The sequence below is a fragment of the Toxorhynchites rutilus genome, chromosome 2 (assembly GCF_029784135.1).
Source record: "Toxorhynchites rutilus septentrionalis strain SRP chromosome 2, ASM2978413v1, whole genome shotgun sequence".
Taxonomy (NCBI): Eukaryota; Metazoa; Arthropoda; class Insecta; order Diptera; family Culicidae; genus Toxorhynchites; species Toxorhynchites rutilus.
Window position 1 is genome coordinate 170,430,131 of NC_073745.1, and position 13,813 is coordinate 170,443,943.

Sequence of the window (13,813 nt, forward strand, 5' to 3'; positions counted from 1 at the left end):
AGTCGAACCAGACCCCAAGATACTTGAATGACATAGCATGAGTGATCGGTTTACCCAAAAGTTGAAGCTTTGGTTTTGCTGGTCTATGCTTCCTAGAAAAAACCACCATCACTGTTTTCTCCGTGGAGAATTCGATCCCTAGCCCAATGGCCCAGGTTGAAAAATTGTTCAAAGTATCTTGTAAGGGTCCTTGCAGGTCGGATTCGTTTGATCCTACGACAGACACCACTCCGTCATCTGCAAGTTGTCTTAGGCTGCAATTTAGTGTAAGACAATTGTCGATGTCGCTTACATAGAAGTTGTACAAAAGGGGGCTTAAACATGAGCCCTGGGGGAGGCCCATGTAGGAGACCCGATTTACTGTCGAATCCCCGTGAGAAAAGTTCAACTGTTTCTCACAAAGCAAGTTATATAACATATTATTCAACAGAGGCGGCAGACCCCGAGAGTGTAATTTGTCTGACAAAACCTCTATTGAAACAGAATCAAAGGCCCCCTTTATGTCCAAGAATACTGAAGCCATTTGTTTTTTTTCGACGTAAGCCATTTGAATTTCTGAAGAAAGCAACGCAAGACAATCATTCGTCCCCTTGCCCCTGCGGAACCCATATTGTGTATCTGAGAGTAGGCCATTCGTTTCAACCCATCGATCAAGGCGAAACAAGATCATTTTCTCCAACAATTTCCGTATACAAGACAGCATTGCTATTGGACGGTACGAATTGAAGTCGGACGCGGGTTTTCCGGGTTTTTGAATAGCTATAATTCGCACTTGTCTCCAATCATCTGGAACAATATTATGCTCCAGAAACCGATTGAATAAATTCAACAAGCAATGTTTCGCCACATCAGGGAGGTTTTTTAACAAGTTGAACTTAATTCTATCCGTTCCTGGAGCCGAATTGTTACAAGAAAGGAGAGCAAGAGAGAATTCTACCATCGAAAACTCGGAATCAAGATCGCACCTATCTTGTGGTATATCTCGAACAATTTTTTGCACAGGAACGGAATCGGGACAAACCTTCCGTGCAAAATTAAAAATCCATCGATGTGAATATTCTTCGCTTTCATTCGATGAAGAGCGATTTCTCATGTTTCGAGCCACTTTCCATAATTTTTTCATTGACGTTTCTCGTGACAAACCTCCCACGAAATTTCGCCAATAAGCACGTTTTTTCCCTTTGATCAAGTTTTTAAATTGATTTTCAAGGTCCAAATACGTTTGAAAATTCTCAATGGTTCCACGTTTCCGAAAAGCTTTAAATGCGTTCGATTTATCCTGATAAAGCTTGGAACATTGGCTATCCCACCATGGATTGGGAGGCCTTTGACGAAAAGTGGAGCCTGGGATGGGTTTCGTTTGAGCGCGAACCGCGCTGTCATATATCAAACGAGAAAGGAAGTTATACTCCTCCAAAGGAGGCAAACCATCTCTGGAATTGATGGCTAGAGCAATTGCGTCCGCATATTTTTTCCAGTCAATGTGTCTTGTGAGGTCATATGCCATGTTTATAGATTCAGAAGAATTCGAACCAATGGTGATGGAAATTTTGATTGGCAAGTGATCACTACCGTTGGGGTCTTGGATTACATTCCACTTGCAATCTAACGATAGTGAATTCGAGCAAAGCGAGAGGTCAAGAGCACTTGGGTTAGCAGGAGGTTTAGGAACACGTGTTGTTTCCCCAGTATTCAAAACGGTCATATTGAAGCTGTTACAAAGGTCATATATCATCGATGAACGATTGTCGTCGTACTGTTCCCCCCAGGCAGTTCCGTGAGAGTTGAAGTCTCCCAAGATCAATCGTGGCTCAGGAAGGAGTGAGCACATGTCAACAAGTTGCTTGCGGCTAACCGCAGCTCTCGGAGGCCAATACAAGCTGACAATACAAAGGTCTTTGCCTCTGATGTTTGCATGACAAGCAACAGCTTCGATCCCCCCAATAGGTGGAAGGTCAATTCTAAAAAATGAGTGGCACTTATTGATCCCCAATAGCACCCCTCCGTATCTGTCAACACGGTCCAAGCGTATAATATTAAAATCGTGGAAAGAGATACCATCTCGCGAAGAAAGCCAAGTTTCGGACAGAGCAAAAACGTCACAATTGAAGTTATGAATTAAAAATTTGAATGTATCCAATTTAGGGATAAGACTACGACAATTCCACTGTAAAACAGTGATATCTGCGACCTCTCTATTTGAATTAGACATCAAGAGAGATAATCATTGCAAGGAGGGGCCATGTTTGCATCAATTGTTGCAAAATTGTCTTTAATACTGGAAGCATTGAAATGACAATGGTTCTGATGGAGTCGGAAACATTAAAACACTTGAAGATTTGGTCCAAAAGGTCAGACAACTTTATAAATCCCGATTGGGGAGTTGAGCTGGACGGAAAAATAGGGACATTTGGGGTTTTTGATGTCCCCTCGAGTGCTGGGTCGTTCGAAGGTGAACTATTCCCACGGAAGCCAGGAGGAACCTGATTTTGCTTGTCCGCTGCACTCGATTTTTTAGGCATGCTAACAGGAGGTATAACCGGAGGGGCTTGTCCTTGAACTTTGGGAGTGGTCACATTTTTGCGCCGGGGATTCCCTTGGAAAACGAACGGTGTGCCCCCGTTAGCTGTGTCCGCTTCCATTTCGTCAACGGGCAACGTGGCGAAGACATTTTGTGTGATGATTGGTTGTTGTTGTTGGGCCAGTGGAGAAGCGCCCTTTAAAATATCCGCAAAAGTGCGTTTCGAGCGTTCCTTCAAAGAGCGCTTCTGTTTCTCCCAGCGACTCTTGTAAGTTTCACAAACTGAGAGCTCGTGTGGGGATCCCCCGTAATATGGACATTTATGCTCAGTCGCACTGCAGGATTTCCCCTCATGTTGCTCTCCGCAAGTGGCACAGCGCTCCTTGTTGGCACAATAATCTGAAGTGTGACCAACTGACTTGCATTTTTGACAAGTCATGGGCTTTGGCACGAAGAGTCGCACAGGCAGTCTTAATTTGCCCACCATGACGTAGTCAGGGAGAGCGGAACCAGCAAAAGTTACTCGAAACGAGTCTGACGGCGTGAATTTAGTTTTTCCCTTTTCTTGGGATACTTTCCCTAGTTGGCGGCTGTCCAAAATTTTAACGCCCACCAACGGGAGTCTTTTAAATTTACCAACTCCTTCCTTTATCATTTCACACGTCAGACCCGTTTCAGTTATCACCCCCGAGATTTCTACGTCATGGGACGGCACGTAGACACGATACTCTAGGGAGAATCTCTCGTCGATCACAACTGCATTTGCGTGTTTCCGATCACTCACGACAACACGCAGTTTGTTCGGTCTAACCTTAGAGATTTCGACCACGGAGGAATAATATCTTGCCAGATCTTTCGAAACCTGAATGACATTGATGGATTTTCCGTTCGGTTTGGGCCGGAAAAAAACAACCCATGGGCCAGCTCCAGGTGAATCTTCTGGATAGACCTTGACACGAGGAGAGGAAGCAACTGAGGGGGAGGTCGAGGTCGATTGTTGAGCGGGAGCGGGATCAGTAAGGCTGGGAGGCAAGTTCGGGAGTTGAGCGGAAACGGGAGCGGGAGAATGAGGGGGTGAAGAGGAAAGGTTTGCAAATTTTCTTGAGGGAGGCTTGTTGAGGTGAGTTAACTCTTCCTGTGAAGAGACATCTTCTGAGGGGGGAACGCGTTTAAGCGACTTCCCAGCACCCGTAGCTGGGGAGGGGGAGACAGTGGATTCGATATCCATGTCAACGCTTTCTTCCCCTTCTGCCATTTAAAATGGCAGATGTACACTTTCTTATAATTTTTGCAATTTTTTTTTATAATTCCTTAACCTAATAACCTTAACCTATTAATTTCAGTATACTTATTATGCACACCAGTGCGGATTATTTATAACGGTGCTGCGTGTTGATCGTTCGGTACAGCTGAACCCGTGTATCGCACCACGCGGTGATGATGTCGAAGACGGTGCTACGGCGATAACACACCAGCACTCAGCGCTCGCGTGCAGGGTTTCTTCATCTCGCTTGTTGTGTCTGCTTCAATGAATTCACAGGGAATCTCGTTAGTGTCCAACACTCACTTCACCAGCCACGAAAATAACGGTATCACTTCAACAATGGACGATAACGATATAAAACCGTCCGGCGGCTTCGAGCTTAGGAAGACGAATGATGTGGAAGAGTTGTAGGGAAAAAAAATATGGGTGGGTAATGTCGGTGACATAACCGGAGAGACGTAGGACTACACCAAGGGGTGTCCATTATTCGAATATCATGGAGCACAGATCCCAGAATGATCAACTTTTCATGTTAAAAATTACAGAAAAAAAATCAAAGGACAAAATAAAACCTCAGCACTCAGCAAACACTCAAACGTTTAGATTTAAATACGAAAAAATCAAAGTTTGTCGTGCAACTGTCGTGCGATGCAAATGTTGCAGAGGTTATTGTTCATCCGGCAACGAACACATACTTGATGGCAAGCATATCGTAATAGGAATTTACCGTCTGGTATCGTGATATAATTGGGCTTTGCACTCCTCATGAATAACTGTGTTCTACTAGTCAAATCCTTCATTTGCGGCCATTTTGGATTTGCATTTTTCATAAATAACTGTGTTCTACTAGTCAATCCCTTTCATTTGATATCCATATTGAAGGGGCTTTGAGAAAATATGTAATCCGCCATTTTGTAGCGGTCGCCATATTGGATTTTCGAGATCATGAAATATGCAGTTTTATAATGACTGCAGAGATAAAGGTGTGTTCCAAATTTCAAATCAATCGGTCAACAGGAAAGGGGTCAAATTTCAATTAATGTGGTACAGCGCCATGCAAACATACAAATATATCACAGCTAAATAAAATCGTTTAAAAACACCAGCATTCTATCAAATCGATCGCGATTAGCCACTCATCCACCCGGCGCGACGCTTCCACCGCTTTTAACACACTTCGATAGGCTCTCCTGCTCCACATCCCATTGAAACTCCTGTCTCTCACTCTTGCGGTATCGCACCGCATACATCCCCGGCAAATGCAGCAATCTCTTATGCTGAAAATCAATTTCCAGATAGCGTCTTTCCTGCTTGGCGTCCGATGATAGAATGTGGCCAAGCCCCACCATCGCTCACTTTATATAGCCATATAGTTAACGTTGTAGCGACCGCCTATATTTATTTATAATCTCTTTTTTGTCTCCCTTCTTCGCCTTGTCCATACGGTTCGCCCGTACCCGTGGTTGCTTGTAATGAATAGTTTGCTGCGGGAGCGCAGACAAAATGTATGGGAAAGTAGGGAATTCTTCCTTCCAATTTTCCATCAATTTGAACTTTATATGAGCTGAAAACCCGTAATGTGTAGCATATAAACAATTGCTGAGGATATTCCCTATCAATGTGTGTATTTGGAACCAAAATCCATTCATTAATTGATATGGTATGAGCGTTCAAAAACTGAACACTTTTTCACACCGAAATATTGAAATGGGCCCCTATATTGAAAGTCCTAGTCCTACGTCAATATTTATCTTCCATTTATCTGCCATTTCATCGGAATCTGAGAAGACCATTTTGAGAAAATCGACTTTTAGTTTTTGAAATCATTCATTTCATTTTATTTGTCTGGCAGTGTAAGGGATAATCCCTTACAAAATACTGCCTCCGTGTTGTAAAACGCTAGTACATAATATCCAAAATATTAAACTAAACTAATGTAACATTAATAATTATTCAACTTTATCTACGGTTCCAGAAGTCGAGGCAGCCCCTCTTGAAACTTGCTTCCGAAGACGAGTGTTTAATCGCAGAAGGCATCAGATTCCAATTTACCACACCTTTGACGAACATTGTCCTTGCGTAGGCAGCTGTATTGTTCGAAGGAAGGATGAAGTTCTACAAACGAAGGCTTTGGAACGGGATCAGTCATTGAAATAGCGCTGGTGGGGAACGATTTCTAAGCAATTTCCATATAAAGACGCACGAACGGTATGCATAGAAGATTTCGAATGGACAACCGATCAAATTCGGCTGGAGATGGCTTACTCTTGCGTAGCGGTTTAGCCCATGGACGAAACAGACACAGCTGTTGAGTGCTACACGTAACCTGTTCATGGAGTATGCACTAGGTGAGACTTGCAGAAGTTCACCAAACAGGAAATGTGGCAGAATCAGTGCCTTGAACATTTTAAGCCTAACATTCGTTCGAGCAGCGGAAGCTGTACTATAAAGCGTTCGCAGGCAACCGTAGATTTTTCCGCACTGTTGGTTGACCAGTCCATCCCACTCCAAGTCAGCTTAAAACACGAAACCGAGATTTAAAGCTCTGTCAACCCATTCAATAGGTTGTCCCTTCATGATGATGACATGCAGTGAATCAACTCGAACAATGTTACGTCGGCGTCTCTTGACAAATAGTGCTTTGCTTTTCGATTGGTTTACATGGGGGTCATTACGATCGGACCATTCAGCAACTCGTGCAAGATCGTCGTTCGTCATTCTTACTAGCTCTCGTGCACATGGACCAACGCGTCTAATGTATAATTGAACGTCGTTTGCATAGATTTCAATTGAACACCATTTTAGCACTGCAGCAAAACAACAAGGGACCAATCACCGATCCTTGTGGTACGCCAGATGTAACACCTCAGGTGACACCTCAGAGCACTGTTCACCACAAAAAAACTGTCTGTGTCCTTCCCAGCAGATAAGAGTTGACGAGGTTTACTGCTCCGGTTGAGAAATTGAATTTTGTACTGAGTTTTGAGCATAGCTTGCGATGTGAAATGGTATCGAACGCTTTAGAGAAGTCTAGCAATAGCAGTATGGCTGATCCCTTCTTGTCTATTGTGGCCTTAGCGGTCGTCGTTTACACGTAACGTCACTGTCTTGATGCTATGGCCTCTGCGAAAGCCAGCTTGACAATCGGATAATAGATGGTTCTCAGAAATGAATGCTGGCATTTGTTGTATCAGAAACTTTTCAAAAATCTTCGATAGCGCACACATGATGCTGGTAGGCCTAAGATTTGCGAGTGTATTCAAATGAGATTTTTTTACGGATGAGCACTATCTTCGCACGTTTCCAGCATGTAGGAAAGACAGCAGTTTCAACGATTTTTTTGAAAATATAGGTGATATGTTGCAGATCTAGAGGAAGAACGATTTTGATGAAACATATCGGCAATCCATCGAGACCTGTTGCGTTTGACTTGATGCCCCACACTGCATTTACCACTTCCCATTCTTGCACTGAATAGAACGAAAAACTATGAGGAGAAGCTCGAGTAATATAGCTGGGTCTGCTATGAGGTGCACTATTCGTGTAGCTAGCTAGAAACATCCGATTTATTTCATTCGGGTCGAATTGACAGGCAGTTTTCGAATGTTCCTTACCAGCACCAATATTTGTGATGCGCTTCCTCAGACCTTTGGTTGGTAACCTGTCGTTCAAGTAGCGACTCCTGATTAAAGCGTTAGTACGATTCCTCAGCGCTTTGTATCGCTGTCTCGGTTGATATTTCGAGTTAAATGGTGCATTTAACCAATCTTTGTAGGCAAGATCCCGTTCGAGTATTGACTTTCTGACATCAAAATCAAGCCATGAGTTATTCTGCTAAAGGACGCTGTGTGCACGTAGTGGTATACACTGATCATGTATACATTTGAGATGACCGTTGAAAAGGCTAAGTAACTCGTCGGGGTCATCGGTCGTGTACAAATCATCCCAGGGTACGGATTGGATAGCATAACTCAGCGCCAGCGCGTCGAAATTCACATAATCCCGGTATTTTTGGAACCTCGATATTGGTGAATCGTCGTAATCCAAAGAGCCAAAAATCAAGTCGTGTTGCGAAAGTGCAGGGAAACTAACCTGATTAAATCGCAGAACCTTTCCATTGCAGCTGGTAATGAACAAATCCAGTTGAGAGTATCCCGTGCTATGAAAGTAGGTTGGTTCCTCACTAACAGATGTCAACGCAAAACTCTCAAGTACTGCTTTGAAATCTATACTTCGGTTGTTTCGAGTACTCAAATCTGTATTAAAATCTCCAACAAGCAAGACGGTTTCATAGTGCGTAGCGAAGTCGTTTAATTTATTGGCAAGAAACCGTGAACAATCGTTACTTGGAGGATTGTAAACGCCCACAATAAGCAGTTTCTCCATAACCAAACACTCAGTTTTATCATCAGATTCGACTCCTAATGCCGTCTCAAAAATCCTTGTGTACCGTAAATGATCATTGAGATAGAATATAATACCACCTCCGCGCAAGTACGGTCGGTCGTTGCGAATGATTTGGTATCCAGGAATGGTGACATTGCGGTTGCTAACTATGGGTGACAACCATGATTCTGTGAAACAAGCAACGCTGACTTTAGTATCTTGCAACAGGTTTTTTACTTCGTCCAGTTTGGCTGATTTCCTTTGGGAATTTCCGTGCACACATTTAGTTTTCCGGGTAAAAGCACTGCGTTCATCAGAGCGGCGGAAATGTACATCAAGGTGTGGATATTCATCGAGGGCATAGGGTGTACAAAGGGAAGCAAATTTCAGAAGGCTGCAATAATACACGGATACAATTTATCTTATTCATAATGATACAATTTCACAATAAATACAATAATGTTACAAACACTGAGAGTGGATACGTGATACATAATTACGCAAATTGATTCAGTTGTTCCTTAGATTAAATGGATATAGGCAATGCAGCAGTAGTATGCTTAACGAAAACCACTCCTAGCTTGGTACAAACTGTAGCGAGCTTGCCCGCTTTCTTCAGGCGTACAGCTTCCGACTTCAGCATGCGCGCTCCTACCGTTAGATTCTCGTTCACGTAGACGTGTCGACTCAAATCCAAGATGATTCAGCTGTAAATTATGTTTCCGAAGATAGGCACTATAGAAGTCATCTCGCTGATCCGTAATGCAAACTGCACCATCACAAGAGTCAGCTCACCATCCTTCACAGCCCTTGTTTTGAGACGCCTAATGTCAACCGCTGGCTTCATTCGCTCGTTCATTCCTGGTTGCTTGCACATCGCTTCAAAGTGCGCCAGAAGATCCTCACCGTTTAAATACGGAATCCCGCTGATGATTAATTCGTTCCTGTTCTCAAGACTGTCTATCGTTATTGTTATTTCGTCATTTTTTCCGTCCAACGCGGTTGACTCAGCGTCATGGTTTTGAAACTTCGTAGCACACTCTACTGTGCTCCCTTGGTCGAGTGGTTAGCGTCATAACTAACATGCTGGGTGTTCGGGTTCAATTCCCGTTCTGGTCGGGGGAATTTTTCGTCAAAGAAATTTCCTCCGACTTGCACTGTGATCACGCGTATTCTAGAGCTTGCCACTCAAAATGCATTCAAGGCGTGTTATTTGGCATAGAAATCTCAACTAAGTACTAATAAAAATGACGCAAGTAATACTACGTTGAGACGGCGAAGTTCCTCTAGGAACGTTAGTGCCATTGGAGAAGAGAGAGAGAAGCACACTCTACTCTTAGTGTGTGAATGTCGATTGAAACAGTTGATAATTTTTCTTCCAGATCAGTTTTCACAGCATTGATCTTGTTGTTTATTTCGTTGCGCATTTCGTCGATCAACGTTTTCGTCTCAGTGAATTAATTCATCATCATTCGCACTGCGACATCCAGAGTCATAGATTCCTCACCAGCTTCAGTGTTTTCATCGGTTGTCCGTGGTCGCTTCGTCACTTTGCTTGTTTTGAGACTGGAAGGAGTAGTACGGGTAGTCGACATAGCTACTCTGGTTGTGTGCGTCGTAATGCTTTGCAATGGCGAATATACCATTAGGCTGACGTCAGGGATCACAACGTCGGGTAATCTGAACCAGCGAGAGCACACACGGACCGGATAACGCGTACAGTTGAATAGCGGGAACTCCGTAAGTCATCGGAACCAGTTCCGAGAATAACGGCTTATTGAAACCACTATCAGGTTTGTTTTTTACGAGCAGTTAATAACACATTCTAGCTTGACTGTGCTGCCAGAAAAAAAATCCTTTTTCGATTTTTTCAGTGTAGAATTCAATTTTTTTTTCTGAAAATTCAATTATTTTCCTAAAACTTGTCCATAGATCACTTTTTTTGTAGGACTTACCATTTTCGAGTGAAAAAAATTTATAAAAAAATGATCAAAAATATTTAGCCATTTCCAATATGTTAGTTTAAATAAATTTACGGAAAACTAAGTATGCCAAGTTGCTTAATTAGGTAAGGTCTCCACCCCCAGAAAGTTTAATTGAGTTCTGAGAGGGTCATGTCAACACCTGATCGAGTTGGCGCGAAATCCGTCTAATATTATTTGAATCTGCCATGTTCTCATTTTTTTTTCAAATGTAGGATATCGAGAATTACATCCGCAATCATCCGCAAGCTCGTTATGACAAGATAATCACAATTGGAAAAGAACTGTGCAACTTAGACATTATGGTTACTCAGGTTAAAGAAGATTTACGTAATATTAGTGAAAGATGGGAGTGTCTGCAAGCACAGGTAAGGAATATGCCGATCAAGATTTCTAATTTTATTTTCCTCGTGGTTTTTCTCAGGCGAAACAACGTACTATAAAACTTGAGCAGGCTGTCAAAGAAGCGCAGACCTCCGAAGGTCAAGTATCGAGTTTGCAGCAATGGTTATTCCGTATGAATGAAATCTTTAACGATTTAACTGGGGATGATACATCTTCTGAAGATGTGTCAAATGATTTTCAGAAGCTTCAAGAAGAATTTGATCGTCACGAGATTGTTCTTACGGAGATGTTGAAAAAAGTAGATCATTATAAAAAGGAAGGCAAATTGGAAGCCGCCAATCGCTACCAGGATCAGGTTAAATTACTTCACGATCAGTTCTCAACATTGCGCAGCAAGCTACTCCAGATGTCATCTTTGCAATTCACTTTCGAAACCAAATTGAATCAGGCCCTTGTGGAGCTTCGTGACGTGGAAAAAAGTACAACTGTTCTTGATACAGTATCGGCTAGTCCGGCGCAACTACATGATCAATTCCAACATTGCTTGAAAATGTACAAAATTTTATCCGAGATGAAGGGCGGAATAGAAAACGTTATTCGGACAGGGCGTAAAGTGTGTGAAGATAAAACCACAAAAAATTCAATGAAACTAGGTCAGCGGATTGATTCGCTGAAATACTTGTATAACTCACTCGGCGAGACCGTGACACAGTCGAAGAAAAAACTAGAAAATATACTTGAAGTATTACACGCTTTGGAAGAAAATTTATCTGCTGTAGAGCATTGGACCAGTGTCAATGCTGAAACGTTGCAACTTCGAGACGATGATGAACATATAATGATTGAAAAAATTAATCGATGTAATCGTTTACATGGGGAATATGAAAAACATTATGATTCATCATATGTGAGAGATTTTAAGAAAAGAATCGTTGCCGCCGAGAAGCAGCTAAAATATATTCACAATAAAAACATTACAGTGAGACTGAATAGTATGAAGAACACTTTGAATAATATGAACGCTGCTAATATTGAAGTATTGAGGTAAGCTATATTAAATTAAACGTAGAACATGAATGATTCCTTTGTTTTACTTGTAGAGCTATAGAGGAAAATCTGGACAAGATTTCTACTTCTGGTGAAGCAGAAGGAGATGTATTATTAGTGAAAATATGCAAAATTATGAAGGTAAGTTTTATTACGACAAGTTACGTATGATATTTTTTTTTGTTCTTGCTCATGAGACTTTGCCTCCTGGGCTGGCTAATCTTATCGTTTGATATCCAACAAACTCATCACAAAATATTTTTTATGTGAAATTAAGATGAATTGAATGTTATAAACCTACATGACTGTACCAAGCGGGAACGTTGCATCGCGTTCAACATCAATTGAGTTCATTTTTTTATTCTTTATTTGAGAGGTTTTTAGACTCCTGGGCTGATTCGCCTCTTTATCGACGGCATTGCCGTAAGGTTTCGTTGGGAACAAATTGCACATAAAATTATCACATAAAAATTGGACATAAATATATAAATCCACACATACAAATTCTTTTATGAAACATAACTTAACAAAAAATTGCTGTTTGCTTGCTGGACCAGCTGGCAAGGATGTCCTCGGTCCATGGCACCGACCCAGTGGAGAGAAAGCCGTGTCGTTGAAGATGCCGAAGTGTCTCTATTCCCCTTCATCGTGGAGGGGAAGGAACAAGGATCTTCTTGACTGATCCATTGTTCAGACGCTAGATCTTGTAAAATAGTTCAGTATATTTTAGGTAGCAGAAAAGCGCTGTTACTTTTGCAAAATATGAATCTGAATCTGAATCAAGATGTCTCTTTCACTCCCGCTGATTCCATCAAATTTCGGGCAACCGCAGATCATCAAATTTCGGGCAACCACACAAGAAGTGTTCGACGGAGTTGTGAACTTGGCAGTGATCGCAAAGTAGATAGAAAGGTCCTCTGTTGGATCCATATGAAACCGAGCAGTGACCGGTCCTCAGTCTGGACAGGATTCGTTGTTCTCTCATTCTTTTCTCGTCGTTGAACATGACAGTCGAGCCCTTGACTTTTCTGCCCTCTCTCTGCGAATCACATTTCTGTCCAAAAGGTGCGGAAAGTGTTGGTGATCCACAGCTTCACGTCGTTAAGCGGCACATCCCGAGCGTAAAACGGTCCAGTGTGACCGATTCCAGCAATCCGGTCGGCAGCTTCATTCCCTGCGATGCCAGTGTATCCGGGGAACCACATGAGCACAGGCAATATGTACTTCCTGATGGCCTGTACCCATGGATGTTTGGACCTGGTCGCACCGATAGCATCAATGGCGCTTGCCGAATCGGAGACGACCAACAACGGTTTGGAAGATGAAGTTGAATTTCCCTTCAAGATGCCGCCCACCTGGCCTTACCCCAAATCCGACTAATGATGTTTCTTTTGAGCCGTCCGAGTATCTGATTTCGTGGAGACAGTATATTTCTGCTATGATGGGCTTGAAGTATTCTAGCAGACCGGTCGAGCTAGCCCGGCTCGAAAGTTGTTCCTAATACTAATACAGTTGGGGACCTCCAGTCGTTCGCACCAAACCAGGATTCTTTTGCCACAGGGGTGAGGTTGGAATACGCCACTCGCTGCAGGATCGTGTTGTCCGGTGGGTCTCCCCTCTACCGCAGGTTTTCGACAAGAAACTGGCAGTCCTGACCACGATCGCCGAGTCTATGAATAGACCGTAGTGCTTTGTTGTAGATCGGTGCCGGAGTTTTTGGGAGCTTGTCTCCAACCAAACACAGTCGAGGCCATAGGTGAGGCGGCTGCTGATGATAGCTTTGGCCATGCGTAGCCGGAAATTTCTGATGTTGCTCCGGTGCGGTTTGGAAATGGTTTTCAACAGATTCAACTGGGTGGCACAGTTCTTCTTAACTTCCTCGAAATGGCGGAGGAAGCTGAGTTTGTGGTCAACCAATTCTCCGAGGATATTTAGCGTTTTTCGGCGAGGGACGTTGTTTTTGTATAGCTGGATTCTTGAGTTGCGACCCTGATGTCTGTCGCTGCATATCACCATATGGCCGCTCTTTTGCGCTGAAAGTCTAAATCCTCTCTCGGCAGCCCACCGGCCGATAGCATTGGTAGCTGCCTGTATCATGATGCTTGGAATCCTATGGGTGTCACCCACTGCCATCAGAAGAATGTCGTCCGCGTAAACAAACACGAGAACTCTCCCACGCAGGACCTGGAACAGGCTATTCATGGCGACGAAAAAGAGAGTGACGTCAAGAACAGAACCTTGAGGTACTCCTGTTTCCTCGTAGAAAAC

General features: G+C 43.0%; 1 protein-coding gene across 8 annotated transcripts in view; it reads left to right on the top strand.

Annotated features, from left to right (window-relative positions):
- LOC129769390 (dystrophin, isoforms A/C/F/G/H) overlaps positions 1 to 13,813 on the top strand; it is a 388,267-nt gene that overhangs the window by 86,159 nt on the left and 288,295 nt on the right. For all 8 annotated transcript variants that reach the window (XM_055771638.1, XM_055771636.1, XM_055771635.1 and 5 more), the window contains 3 exons: positions 10,369 to 10,521; positions 10,578 to 11,542; positions 11,599 to 11,686. In XM_055771638.1, the coding sequence (XP_055627613.1) occupies positions 10,369 to 10,521; positions 10,578 to 11,542; positions 11,599 to 11,686 (1,206 nt within the window). The remainder of the gene's footprint in view (positions 1 to 10,368; positions 10,522 to 10,577; positions 11,543 to 11,598; positions 11,687 to 13,813) is intronic.